Source organism: Pristiophorus japonicus, chromosome 22, assembly GCF_044704955.1.
Source record: "Pristiophorus japonicus isolate sPriJap1 chromosome 22, sPriJap1.hap1, whole genome shotgun sequence".
NCBI classification, from domain to species: Eukaryota; Metazoa; Chordata; class Chondrichthyes; family Pristiophoridae; genus Pristiophorus; species Pristiophorus japonicus.
This window is the reverse complement of record NC_091998.1, coordinates 70304758-70318952: the sequence shown is the minus strand read 5'-3', so window position 1 is coordinate 70318952 and position 14195 is coordinate 70304758. Positions and strand designations below refer to the sequence as shown.

General features: G+C 48.3%; 1 protein-coding gene across 4 annotated transcripts in view; it reads left to right on the top strand.

Moving 5' to 3' along the window:
* The window catches only part of kansl3 (KAT8 regulatory NSL complex subunit 3), a 49259-nt gene that overhangs the window by 32034 nt on the left and 3030 nt on the right, over positions 1-14195 (top strand). For 3 of the 4 annotated variants that reach the window (XM_070866360.1, XM_070866363.1, XM_070866361.1), the window contains 4 exons: positions 528-612; positions 4646-4812; positions 6155-6252; positions 7307-7502. In XM_070866360.1, the coding sequence (XP_070722461.1) occupies positions 528-612; positions 4646-4812; positions 6155-6252; positions 7307-7502 (546 nt within the window). Of the gene's footprint in view, positions 1-527; positions 613-4645; positions 4813-6154; positions 6253-7290; positions 7503-14195 lie in introns of all 4 variants that reach the window. The other variant, XR_011588424.1, reaches the window with a different exon arrangement.

Genomic DNA, 14195 nt, shown 5'->3' with positions numbered 1-14195 from the left:
CTACCTTTGAGGGCCTACTTTTAAAATTTAGCTCCTAGCTCCCTAAATTCGTCTCATAGGACCTGATCCCGTTTTTACCTATATCGTTGGCACCTATATGCACCACGACAACTGGCTGTTCACCCGCAGGACATTCTGAAAAGGGAGGGTGAACAGCTAGTTGTCAGGGGGTGTGGGTGTGGGAGGAGGAGGGGGTGTGGGAGGAGCAGGGGGAGGGGGTGTGGGAGGAGCAGGGGGAGGGGGTGTGGGAGGGTCAGGGGGAAGGGGGTGTGGGAGGGTCAGGGGGAAGGGGGTGTGGGAGGGTCAGGGGGAGGGGGTGTGGGAGGGTCGGGGGAGGGGCTGTGGGAGGAGCAGGGGGAAAGGAGTGTGGGAGGGGGAGGGGGTGTGGGGAAAGGGGAAGTGGGAGCGCGTGTGGGAAGCACGATTGAGGAGAAGCAGGCGGTGCCGAGGAGGAGTAGATCAGGCAGAGTGTTGACTCAGTGTCATTGGGTTGATGGAGACGTTTGATTTATTTTCACTCCTGGCAGGTGGGGCTGGGAAACCCTTGACGTTGTCGGTCAGTCAACCGGGGCCTGGCACCAAGGAGTTGACAGGATTGCTCACAGGTCAAAGGTGAGTGCAGGCTCCTGTGGAAATGTGAATGCCAGAAGTTTGTCCGGGTGTCCCCAGTAGTTTATCTGCAGAAAGCTGTAGCTGCCTCTTCCTGACACTGATGTGGAGTCGAGCTTCATGCTGGAAGGTGGGCACGACCAGCCGAAGTACCAGAGGGGCAATGCATATAGAAGAGCAGGGAGTGTGAAAGTGGCCTCATTTCTCACCCCTTTGCAAGGTGGGCATTTAATGCAGCATCTGTTTTAAGGGTGGGCCAATTGAATAAACGTTGGAAGGTTTGTTGGTATTTATTGACCTCCGGGTCCTAGGACTGGTTCTATTAATAAATTCAGAAGCACAGCCTCCAGTCTTAAAAACCCATAAAGGAGCCATTTTTCAGTTGCATTGTTCCAAATCTACCCACCCTGTTTCAACAAATAGCAATCTGCTGCAGCACTGAGTGTAGTGTGCTCAGTGTCTCTGTCTCTATCACCAGCACTGACTGCAGTGTGCTCAATGTCTCTATCTCCAGCACTGACTGCAGTGAGCTCAGTGTCTCTATCTCCAGCACTGACTGCAGTGTGCTCAGTGTCTCTATCTCCAGCACTGAGTAGTGTGCTCAGTGTCTCTGTCTCCAGCACTGTGTAGTGTGCTCAGTGTCTCTGGTCCCAAGTTTCCACATGATTTGCGCCTGATTTTTAGGAGCAACTGGTGGAGAACGGACTATCTTAGAAATCGCAATTCTCCACATTTTTTTTTTCTGCAGTTCTAGTCAGTTAGAACAGTTTCACTTTGGAACAGAATTTTTTCTTCAAAAGGGGGCGTGTCCGGCCACTGACGCCTGATTTCAAAGTTTCCACAGTGAAAACGTACTCCAAACTAACTTAGAATGGAGCAAGTGAAGATTTTTGTAGAACTGAAAAAACCTTGTCTACACATTAAAAAAATCAGACGCAGGTTACAAATTAGGCGTCAGAACGAGGTGGGGGGGGGGGGAAGGGAAGTCATTAAATTCTATAATAAATCCTTATTTATACTTATACAAATATTATACAAATAAATCCAACCTGAATAAACATTTATAAGCAAAGAAAAGATTAAATAAACCATCTTCCTACCTGTGTGAAAGTGCTTCAGCCAGGGAGAATGGTGCAGGAAGCCTCTCAAAACGAGGCAGCCGTTCGTTCCCGCGGGGGGGGGGGGGTGAAGAGAGAGGAGGAGGAGGCAGCCGTTCGTTCCCGCAAGGGGGGGGGGGGGGAGGAGGCAGCCGTTCGTTCCCGCAAGGGGGGGGGGGGAGGAGGCAGCCGTTCGTTCCCACGGGGGGCGGAGGAGGAAGCCGTTCCAGACGGCGGGCGGGGGGGGAAGGAGACCGTGAGAAGGCTGCAGGAAGCCTCAAGTTCAGCAGCCATTTCCCGACGGCAGTGGGGGGGGGGAGGCCGTCGGGAAACGACTGCCTCAACTTTCTGAGGCTTCCTGCAGCCTTCTCACTGCTGCTAGAAGCCTCAGTGCTAATGTGCTGATGGCAATGTGCTTTTATTAAAAAATTAAACAAAGAACTACAAAAATGGCCGAGTGCCAATGTTTCCTTCACACTGCGCATGCGCGAACGCTCCAACACACATGCACAGGGTTGCCGGCAGGAAAAAAACTAATTTAAATGGTACCCGCCCCCTCCCACTTACAAAATTGGCGCGAGTGGTAGGCTCCGCCCCCCTGGGCGCCGCGCCAAGCAGACAAGGAGCTGCAGGGCGCTCCAGAATCGCGCGTTTTTTTTTCGGCGCCATTTTCGTCACGAAAAATGGGTGCCCAGTTCGGAGGGACGCCCGTTTTTTATCGTGTGGAAACTTGGGGGCTCTGTCTCCAGCACTGAGTGTAGTGTGCTCAGTGTCTCTGTCTCTGTCTCTGTCTTTCTCTACGCTGGACCCTGACCACACTCAGTGCTGGAATCACCATACGCTTTGGCATGACTATTAATCTCGAGTTTCGGAAATGGCTGCACCCATCGATCTGACCCATATACCTGCACTAATCACGCTCCCTTTCCCTGCTCCAAAAACTGTCCCTGATGTCTGTAAATTATGTGTAAAATTGGAATGTCACTTTCCAGGAATGTAAGAAGCAGGGTGGTGCAAGGTCCGTGCCTCGGCATACACTAATTATGGGGGCAATATGCAGTGCTATGGGGAGTGTGCACAACATAAGAATTAGGAACAGGAGTAAGGCATTCAGTCCCTCGAGCCTGCTCCGCCATTCACTAAGATTCTGGTTGGTCTGTTTCTGTGCCATATGGCTGAACTTCTTGCTCAATTTCACTTTCCCACCCAATCTCCATATCCCTTGATTTCTTTAGAGTCCAAAAATCTATCTCTCAGCCTTGCATAGACTCAACAACTGAGCATCCATGGCCCTCTGGGGTAGAGAATTCTAAAGATTCAGAACCCTCTTGAGTGAAGAAATCCTTCCTCATCTCCGTTTTAAATTGCCGACCCCTTATCGTGCATCTATGCCCCCCTAGTTTTAGACTCTCCAGCCCGGGGGAAACAACCTCTCAGCATCTACTCTGTCAATCCCCCTCAGAATCACCTATCCTTTTTGTAAACTCCAGAGAGTATAGGCCCAATACACTCGGTCATAGGAAAGCCCTCTCATCCCAGAAATCGTCCACAATGCCTTCAAGGCATGTATGTCCTTTCTCCGATAAGGAGACCAAACTGTGCACAGTACTCCAGGTGTGGTCTCAACGAAGCCCTGTACAGTTGTAGCAAGACTTCCTTACTCTTCTACTCAAACTCCCATGCAATGAAAGCCAACATGTCATTTGTCTTCCTAATTGCTTGCTGTACATGCATACTAACTTCCTGTGTTTCCTGTACGAGGATACCTAAATCTCTCTCTGAACAGCAACATTCAATAGTGTCCCACCATTTAAAAGTATTCTGCTTTCTATTCTTCCTATCAAAGTGAACAAACTCATTATCCCACATTATACTCTATCTGCCACTTATTGCCCACTCACTTTTCCTGTCTATATCCCTTTACAGGCTCTTTGTGTCCTCCTCACAGCTCACTTGAGTAGGACTAATTGGATTGTTCTATCAAAGAGCCAGCACAGATGCAATCGGCCGAACGGCTTCCTGTGCTGTAAGACTATGATTCTGTTAGTGATGTTTCCTCCCTGGAACACTGACACAGGTTGAAGCTGGGCGAAATCTAGTGGGAAGTACTGAGGTGAGTCCCTGGCCTTCAGCCCTGGCTTCACCGAGGGGCCGGGGTACTGGTGGAGGTTAGCTGAGTTGTAGCTGGGCTGAAGGCTGTATCTAGTTACAGGAGCTGGGCTCTGTGCAGTGGACAGTCAGGCCTACACTACAGGATAAAATTACTTTCAGCTGGCCTCCGTTGATGCTGATCCCTTACTGCAATCCTTGTGGTGAAGGTGCTCCCACACATGAACCTTCCAGTAGGACACTGGGCTGCAGTCAGGCCTCCGATCAGCTAACTCGGAGGGACAGGCCTGCACCAAGTTGTACCCACGGTGTGACATTTAGACATGAGGCGTGGCTCAGCGAGCAGAACACTCGCCTCTGAGTCAGAAGGTCATGGATTTGATCCCACTCCAGAGACTTGAGCACATAATCCAGGCTGACACTCCAGTGGAGTACTGAGGGAATGCTGCACTGTCGGAGGTGCCGTCTTTCGAATGAAACGTTCAACTGAGGCCTCGTTTGCCCTCTCGGGTGGACATAAAAGATCCTATGGCACTATTTGAAGACGAGCAGGTAGTTCTCCTTGTGTCCTGGCAAATATTTGTCCCTCAACCAGCATCACTAAAACAGATGATCTGGTCATTATCGCATTGCTGTGGGAGCTTGCTGTGTGCAAATTGGCCGCCGCGTTTCCTACATTTCAACAGTGACTACCCTTCACAAGTACTTCATTGGCTGTAAAGCGCCTTGGGATGTTCTGAGGTAGTGAAAGGCACGATAGAAATGCAAGACTTTCATATGATGATGACTTTATCTCCTATTCTCTCTCTGTCTCTCTGCCCTTTCCCTAGATCAGCCTCTGTGGACACGTTCTCTAGTTGCCCGAGCGCAGTAACCTCAACTGCTCTGCCCATCAGCACAACAGCCAGTGCCTTCCATAGCATTCAGGCCAGACTTGTAGCTGCACCAGGATCCGCTGTGCCACAGCAGCCTCATTCTGGCCCTGTCACAACACCAGGTACTTAGTCTGTGTGTTCCTTCATTCCTTCCCTTCCTTTCAAGTAAATAAGCAGAAACTGTTTCCAGTGGCAGGAGGGTCATTACCAGAGGATACAAGTTTATGGTAATTGGGAAATGAACCAGAGGGGAGATGCGAAAAAAATTCTGCAGCGAGTTGTTGTGATTGGGAGCGCGCTGCCTGAAAGGGCGGTGGGAGCAAATTCAATCGTAACTTTCAAACGGGAATTGGGTAAATATCTGAAAAATAAAACAAATTGCCGGGCTGTGAGGAAAGAGCGGGGAGTGGGACTGATTGGATAATTCTTTCAAGGAGCCGGCACAGGCTCGATGGGCCGAATGGCCGCCTCCTGTGCCAAGATTGTATGATTTGCTGCTAACACTGTCTCCTCATTGGAGTCCAGTGCCGGACACATTCCGGTATCTTGTCAAGTACAAGCCAGTGAATTTGGGTTGATCATTTCACGAGGAAAGGAATGACAGACGAGCCCGATCCTGAATGTGCCCACACCAATCAGGGTTTGTCAGGTGGCCTGTTAACCAATGCAACACTCCCTGTCCTGGGATATGTTAACTAGTTGATGATGTCTGCCTAGCTCTGAGTGCTGAGATCTGTGGGGAGTGTGGGCCCAGTCACCATTACCGTCAGTGTGCAGATTTCCTGGCGCGTGTGGGACGATCAGTCTTGAAGAATGAACCTGCAGAAATGATCATCTGCCTTTAATCCTCTTCCCTGTATTAATGAGTATTACCTGATGAGGTGTCCATATGTATGCAGCACGGCAAATGCAGAGTTGTGGTGAGGAGCACAGGGGCCACTCTGCCAGAGCAGTGTCTGTGAAGCTGCAGTTTGGCAAGGTGGCATTGATCCTTGCAGCATATCTTCATTTAAATGTATGAATCTTATCCTGACTCGAGACCCAAAGTGGTCATAGGATGGTCAAAACATTGTAATTCTCCCTGCCGCCCTACTCCTCCGATAGGAGTTTCTTTTTGCTCACGGCCATTCTCGTATCGCGCTGGATTGCTGAGTTTTGGGCCATGCATTGCACTGAGCCTGATCGCATTGCACTGAGCCTGATCACATTGCCAGTCAACGAGTGGATTGTGACAGGAGGCAGTGATTAGCAATCGGGGTGAGGAATCACGGCTCACTTGTTTCCCTCTCCCGAGCTTGGGATAGTGAGGTTAGTGGCGCTGCCATTTAACCGCACACAGGGCAGGAATGGATGCCAGGACTGTGTGGCTGTGTTTATACCCTCACGCTTTTGCTTTCCTTTAAGATCAGTAGCCGCACACAAGTTTTACGGAACCCAGTCACTGATGTCTTGGTTTGTGTTCAGGGACTCCGTCTGCAAGTAGCCTGCTCCAGGGGTTGAGCTTCAGTCTGCAGGACATTGGAACAAAGGCCCCCAGCCTGTCCTCTGCCAGCCCAGGCCAGGTACAGTACACTTCACCTGCACAACATCTCGCACCTTGTAGACCGTCGCGTGGAGAGACAGGGTTGAGAGGTGATAGAATTGCTGTTTTTAGCATTCTAAAGGGGCTGGATAATATCGACTATGATGAGCCGTTTCACGTTGTCCAGAACAGTAGAAACAGGACACGGCCTGCGCTTGAAGGGGGTTAATTCAAAACTAATCCGCGGAAACAATATTTCAGTGAGCGAGTGGCCAATCTATGGAACAGGCTCCCTCAGGAGACGTTGGAAGCAGTTATTATTGATCATTCAAATGCAAATTCGATAGATTTATTTCAAAAATTAGTATTTTGGTATCTAGTATATGAGTAATGTGAGCCGTGCTGTGTGGTGAACCGTAGCAAGCTCGGGAGGAACGGGACTGTGGACCTGTGGTTCCCAACACTTGCCACCGAGGATTTTCCTCGCCTTATGTCTGGGTCTGTGGTCGACTCTGATAGAGAGTGATCGCTGTGATTGGTCAACAACTCCATTCTTGTTGCATCAGCGACAACCAGGATGGGAGAAGGTGAACTAGATGAAGCTTGGTCTTTCTTGGTCCGGCAATTCACGGGTTCCTAACTGGTGGGGGCGGGGGTAGTTTACGGGGAGCCAGTGATGGTGGGGTGAGGGGGGGGGTAGACGGCTGGAGGGGGCAGCCAGTGGAGGGGGAGGGATGGGGATCCAATGGGGGGGGGTGAGGAGTTGTGGGAAGCCACTGGGTGCGGGAGGATGAGGCGTCAGTGGAGGGGGGGTTGGGGTGAGGTTTGTGGGCAGCTACTGGAGGAGGTGAGGGATGAGGTACCAGTGGAAGAGAGTATATGGGGAGCCAGTGGAGGGGAGGGGTGGTACGGGGAAGGGGAGGCGGGGGGTAGCCAGCAGACGTTTGGAGATAGTACGAACTCCAAGCATCCAGTTGGCATCGCGATAATCTGGGCTCGCCCCTTTTCGTGCTGCCATGTTTTCAGGCCTCTCTGCTTGTGATGCGATCGGTTCCTGTGTTTCGCCTCAATGTTTCAGAAACTGTCATTCACAGACCCCGAGTGTGAAGAGTTCGGCCTGCACCCTGGGCCCAGTCACCACAGCAGTAAATCCCGTTGTCCGCACAGTCAGCGCCTCGCCCGCACTGGGGTTCCTAGGTGGGACCGGGAGCACCAAACCTACTGCCATTCATCAGCTGTTGGCCAACGGAGGACTGGGCAAACTGATGAGCAGCTCGTCCACCCCAGCAGGTACTGCATTGCCTTTCGCCATCTCGGGACGTCCTAAGTGCTTCACAGCCAATGAAGTATTTTTGCAGTGTGCTCAGCATTGTAATATAGGAAGCGGGGTAGCCAATTTGCAAATAGCAAGATCCCACAAATGATTTTTGCTCCTCTTTGAATAGTGGCCGTGGGATCTTTTACATCCCCCTGAGAGAAAGCAAATGGGGCCTCGATTTAATACTCCATCCAAAAGACCTCCGACAGTGCGTCACTTCCTCATTACTGCCCCTCTGACAGTGCTGCACTGGCGTGTCAGCCTGGATTATGGGCTCAAGTCTCTGGAGTGGGGCTTGAATCCACGACCACTGACTCTAAGGCAAGAGTGTAAGATGAGCTCTGTCCTTGTTAGATCTCTTAATTTCCAATGAAATACGAACTCCGATGGTAGTTTTAACTTTTTAATCTCGGCAGAGAGCAACAAACTGCTGGCTAATTGCCAGTTTCTTTGTCTTACTGAGACACATGGCCAAAATGGCTGTATTTATGCCTGGATCAATTTACAGAAAAGAACTCGCCTTCTTTGACCTTATTGGCTTAATTGAAAGTCTTTTAACGTTTTATTGGCTCGCTACCTAAGGTCCGAAAATATCAAGTTGATTGATGAGTTAATGCAACATGCCGAACTGCATGTAGCAGCCTTGACTTGGGGGTCTGTGAATTTTCAGAGTCTGTCTAAATGAGCCTGTTTGAATTCTCTATCAATCCCCCCTTTGATTCTTTCACAAACTGAATCATAAAACTTCAGGTATCACTGGTTAAACATTCTACAAAATAATTTTATACATGTTAATAGAGTTTCCTTCTAAAATTTGTTGATGTGTTTCGCCACATGTCCGGACAAATTTACACCAACCCGAGTTCCATCGTGGCCACAATGGAAGTCTGGTTTTAGTAGGTTAATTAACCTTATTCCAATTTAATCCAAATCAATATCTTAATTCAACCAGTAAACAACCTTTCCTTAAGCATGACATACCCCTGTGCCACGTACAGACAGTCTGCTGGGACCTGCAAGATGTCTCACCTGCGGGACAGCAGCTACAGCCGCCTGGTCGCAACAACATTTAATCAACATAAACAAACAATATAAAAGTAAAAGGTAATTTACATGTAGTTCCCTTGGTACTCTACTATTTCCCTTTGGTGCAGAGGGTCGGCTAGTAAGAAGTAGGCCAATGCCTAGAATATCTACAATCAATACATTTTATACATTTTCTCAAAAAGTAATTGTCCTTATTAGATTTCAGCTTCAGTTACGGGTGCTCGTTTAACGTGTGAAGCGTGGATCCAGGCTTTCTTTCCTTGGACTTTAACAGCTGCCTGGGTGGTCAATAACACTTGATAAGGTCCCTCCCACTTGGCACCCAAAGGTTCTTTATGCAACTTTTTCACATGGACCCAGACTCCCGGGATGATGTCGTGTCCTCCTTCGGGTGGATTACCCCAAGCTGCCGATACCTGTCGGGAAACAGAACTAATAGCATTGGTTAAGTTCTGACAGTATGATAACAAAGTGTCATTCATTAAGTGAACATCAGCTTTCCGTAAATCGATGGTTCCTGGCATCTTCCTGTTATAATTTCAAATGGGCTTAGACCTGTAGTTCTGTTCGGGGTTGCCCTAATGCTACATAGCACTATTGGTAGTGCCTGGGGCCATGGTGTTCCTTCTTGGTGGTATTTGGCAAGCCGTTGTTTCAGAGTTCGATTCATTCGCTCTACTTGTCCTGATGATTGTGGATGATAAGGACAGTGTAAATCCCACGTAATGTTCAGTAACCTACAGACTTCTTGGCAGACAGAACCTGTGGTTCTTCTGAGTCACTGCTACTCGGGACTCCCCATTGGGGAATGTAATCCTTACACAAGACCTTTGCAGTGTGATTGGCTGTGGCTCTTTTAGTTGGGACAGCTTCTACCCATCTAGAGAATCTGTCGACCATGACAAGAATGTTAGTGTATCCTTGGCATGAAGGAAGAGATATATAATCAACCTGCAGATGCTGGAATGGTCCGACAGGGGCAGGGGGGCCTCAGTTGGGGCATTACTGTGATGGGCCCAGAATTATTTTTCTGGCAGACCACACAGGTCTGTTACCAGCTGGGCATGTTTTTTAAATCCCCGACCCCACCAGCTTTTCTGGAACCGTGCCGTCATCTGTTGTGAGGCCAAGTGTCCCCACGAGTGGATCTGTTGGGCTAAAAAAGGCATAAGCGCTTGTGGCCCGACTGGCTTGTTGGTAACTCTTTGTCTCCAGACACCATCTTCGCATAGCTTAATTCTTGCCTCAATCCATGTCCATTTTTCCTCTCGGGAGCACTCGCCTTGCATTGTTTGAAGGTCTCGTGTCAGAGTCCTGAGTGCTTTCAATCTGCACATCTGTGTTGGTTCTTCTGGAGGAACGCCCTGTGAGGCGGCATCTTTAGCTGCCTGGTCGGCTAGGGCATTTCCCTGTGCTTCTGTGGTATTTTCCTTGGTATGGGCCTTACACTTCAGGATGGACACTTCCTGAGGTAATTGTATGGCCTCCAGTAAGTCTCGGACTTCTTTTCCATTTCGGATAGGTGTACCAGCAGCAGTGAGGAATCCTCTTTTCCGCCATAACATACCAAAGTCATGAGCGACTCCAAAAGCATAACGCGAATCTGTGTAGACATTAGCTGTCTGTCCTTCTGCTATTTGACATGCTTCTGACAGGGCCCGTAACTCGGCCTGTTGTGCTGACGTTCCTAAGGGTAAACATCCTTTTGCCACTACCTCATATAAGGTTGTAACTGCCTATCCTGCTTTTCTGGTACCATTGTCAACAAAGGAGGAACCATCTGTAAACAGGATGAGGTCTGGGTTGTGCAGAGGCTCCTCTGCTGCTAAGGCTGCTTCTTCTGTTTCTTTTAAAATCTCCACGCAGTCATGCTCTTCACATTCTCCCCCCTCTTGCTCCCTCGATTCTGACATCGGGAGCATAGTTGCGGGATTAACCGGGCTGGCCCGGACGATATGGAGATTAGGAGCTTCCAAAACTGCTGTCCAGCGGGTCCATCTTGCTGCTGTCACCTGAGACATTCTATTCATAGACAGCAAAGTGTGTACGGTGTGGGGACACTTGACAATCAGCTTTTGGTCGAGGACTAGACCTGCAGTGATCATTACCGCTCGACATGAAGCTTCCATGGCCCTTAGGCAACTTCCCCATCCGAGGGCTACCACATCCAGTTTTGCCGAATAATAGCCAATTGGTCTTTGCCGATCTCCATGTTCTTGTGTCAGTATAGCTGTCATATATCCTCCTTTCTCTGAACAAACAGGGTAAATGGCTTACCACTGTCGGGGATTCCCAGAGCCGGTGCCGAATACAAAGCCTTTTTCAAACTCAGGAAGGCCTCTTGCTGTTCTTTAGTGAGGGTGATGGCTTCTTTAGAGGCACGTTTCCCATTTAAAATATCATTCAGTGGCTGAGCAAGCTGTGTGAAGGAGTCAATCCAATTTCTGTTAAAGTTACACAATCCCGAAAAAGATCTTAGTTCCTGAATAGTGGTGGGTTTTTTAGCAGCCCGAATGGTTGCAGTTCTATCCTGGGTAAGTTCTCTGTGAAATCTTTTGTCCCAGGTATACAACCTCTTCTTGGGATATTTGTGCTTTGTCGATGCTGGCTTTATGTCCTTTCAGCCGAAGGTGATCCAGCAAAGCTCGTAAATCACGTTCATGCTGTTCTTCCGTGTTTGAAGCTAGCAGGATATCGTCTACATATTGGATGACTGTGGATGACAGAGGAGGTAATTCTCGCAAATGGCTTTGTAAAGCCATTTGGAATACCGTAGGGCTGTTGTGGAAACCCTGTGGTAACCGGGTCCAAGTATACTGTTGTCCTTGGACCGTGAAAGCAAACCACTGTCGAACCTCCGGTGCCAGAGGCACCGACCAAAATCCGATGGCCATATCTATAACCGAGAACTATTTATGTTCCGGTTTGAGGGCATTAAAAATGGTGGAGGGATCTGCGACCAAAGGAGCCTTTTGATCAATACACTGGTTAGCTTTCCTATAATCGACAGTCAAACGCCAAGTCTCATTAGATTTCTGTACCGGCCACACGGGGCTATTGGAGGAGCTATGCATTTTAATAAGCACCCCTTGTTTCTCCAATTGCTGAATAACCGGTAAGATTCCCGCGATGGCAGTTGGACTGATGGGATACTGTTTAGTGCATGGAGGCTTGGTCCCTGTAAATGACGTAGGCTCCATCTGGAGTAGGCCACAATCGTTCTTATCTTTAGCCCATATCGGGTTCCTTCAATTCTTCTTTCTTCAAAGTTCTAATTGACCATGTCACCCGACCATCCTCGAAATGCAATGATGAATCTATTTGGATTAGAACGTCCATTCCCAAAAGGGGTTGATCTACTGGGCCTATCCAGACCGGCGTGGTTAGTTCATGTGGACCCAGCCCTATAAGTACCAGTGTTGTCCTTTTAATTTCCATTTTATGGCCCTCAACTCCATAGGCTGTACGTGCCCTACCATCCAACGGCAAAAAGTCTCCATATTGTAGGGGTAAGCATGTTAATTCCGCCCCTGTGTCTAAAAGACAGTCCACATCCTTATCGCCCACCCTCAGTTATATATAGCCCATCTCCCCTTTGTTGTATTAGTGCGAGGAGGGGGCCAGGGTGGGCTCTAATCGTTTTTTGCTATCCCAAGTAACTCCTTCTGTTGTTGTATTGTCAGTCGCTTAAATGCTTCTATGAGGTCGTTATCTTGTGACAAGCTTGGCTTGTTGGCTGAATTGTATCCCTGGCTGCGTCCTCTTCCCCAGCCACGACCTTTCTGTTTTGCCCTGCACGTCTTGGCCCAGTGACCACAATAATGACATTTTCCGGGTAATTTTCCTAATGACTGTTTATCGGAATCCTGGGATTTCCATCCCATAGCCTGTACAGCTTCCGCGGACTTTAGCTCCCATATCCCGATCTAATTGGTTACATCGATCCACCAATGCTGCAAAGGTAGTTCCTCTACCTTCCCAGTCCGGTAACACTACCTTAAGCATTTTGGACAGTTCTGGCTTTAGACATGCCACAAAAGCTACTTTCAGGGGTCCAAACGCTTGTTCATCCATTTCCTCATCCGTATTATTCATACCCGAATGTTCTAGCCACGTGCTCGATAAACCGCTCGTCATACTCCAGGACCTCCTCTGTTCCTTTCTGTTGGCAGGCTGCAATTTTTCCCCAGTCTGTCTTAGCTGGACTGAAGGCTTGCAGCCAGTGTTTAATCGCCTCCCATCCTGCGTCTAATTCTTGCTCATTCTGCCCCAAAGCTTCATCTACCTTGTCGTGCAATTTTCTTCCCTGTGTTTTTGGCACCATTATGGTCAAAATTTGCACTCCGTCCCAGGGATGAAGTTGATATATATTTCTTAAGCGGTCCAATTGGTCCCACGTTTTTGGTCCCACGTTTTTACTCCCCCTTTCTTTGGATTGGGCAATTCCTTGGACCATTTATCAATTTTCTCTGGGTCTGCCGGATCATGAACTAAATATTCTTCGTACACCCTTCTCTTTTGTTTTTTTGGTTCCGCCCTCATCCACAGTTTCTTCTGATTTGACTACAACTCGTCTTTTTTTAAACAGGGCAAAGCGCATCCCTAATTCTTCATCATCCTCCGACACTGTATTGTCGGAGGATTCAGAGACCGTATCTATTCCTCGGTCGTGTCTTCGGGTTTGCGCTTTTAATTTATCCAAACATGGGTACCCTGGGAATTGATCAATACATTTTCCTTTTCCTATTACTGTCTCTTGACCTAATGATTTTTTTCCATTCTTTAATTTCACCTTTAAGATCTTTAACTTCCGCTTCCAGCTTTTCAAGTTCAAGCTTTTTCTGTCGCAGATGCATGCACAAACAGCTTGCAATTGATCCTTTGTACTGGTCTGTTCTCGATCATGTTGGGAACGCATTATAATTTCATTCCGGTTTCAAATCTGGCCCATAACCGCTAGGGACCATCTAGTTCGCTCTTTATTTTTTATACGGGTCGTTTTTCCCCAGACCCTTTTAATCTCGTCCAAGGACCATTGTCCTTTGGAGGTTCCGTACTTTTGTTCGATCTTAATACAGGTTTTAGATAAGTTGAATTGTTGCTCTATGTATTCTTTCAACTGTTCGAGAATTAAATCTGAAGAAACTACAGGTGGTGCCTGCCCACCTTTAACAGTTGTAGGCAATTCTTTGCCCTTTTCTCCTGCTGCCATTTCTTTACTGAGTTCTTTACTGGGGTTTCGAGTCGTAGGCCTGCTAGCCGATCAATAGGTCGGTGATTAATTAACTAACACACCGCTGAAGTTTAGACGTCTATGGGACCTCGAGCTGACTACCAACCGGAGGGTTCGCAAACCGGAGGCTTTCGGAATCGCGTAGAAGGAGAGGCGAATTTAGATTTTGACCGAGGACATTTTTTTTTAAAAAGAGGAGTCCTTACCTCAAAATATATAGGTCCGATGTCCAAAATTCAGTTTCTTTCCTCAGCGATCCTGTTCGCAGCGCCAAAATTGTTAGATCTCTTAATTTCCAATGAAATACGAACTCCGATGGTAGTTTTAACTTTTTAATCTCGGCAGAGAGCAACAAACTGCTGGCTGATTGCCAGTTTCTTTGTCT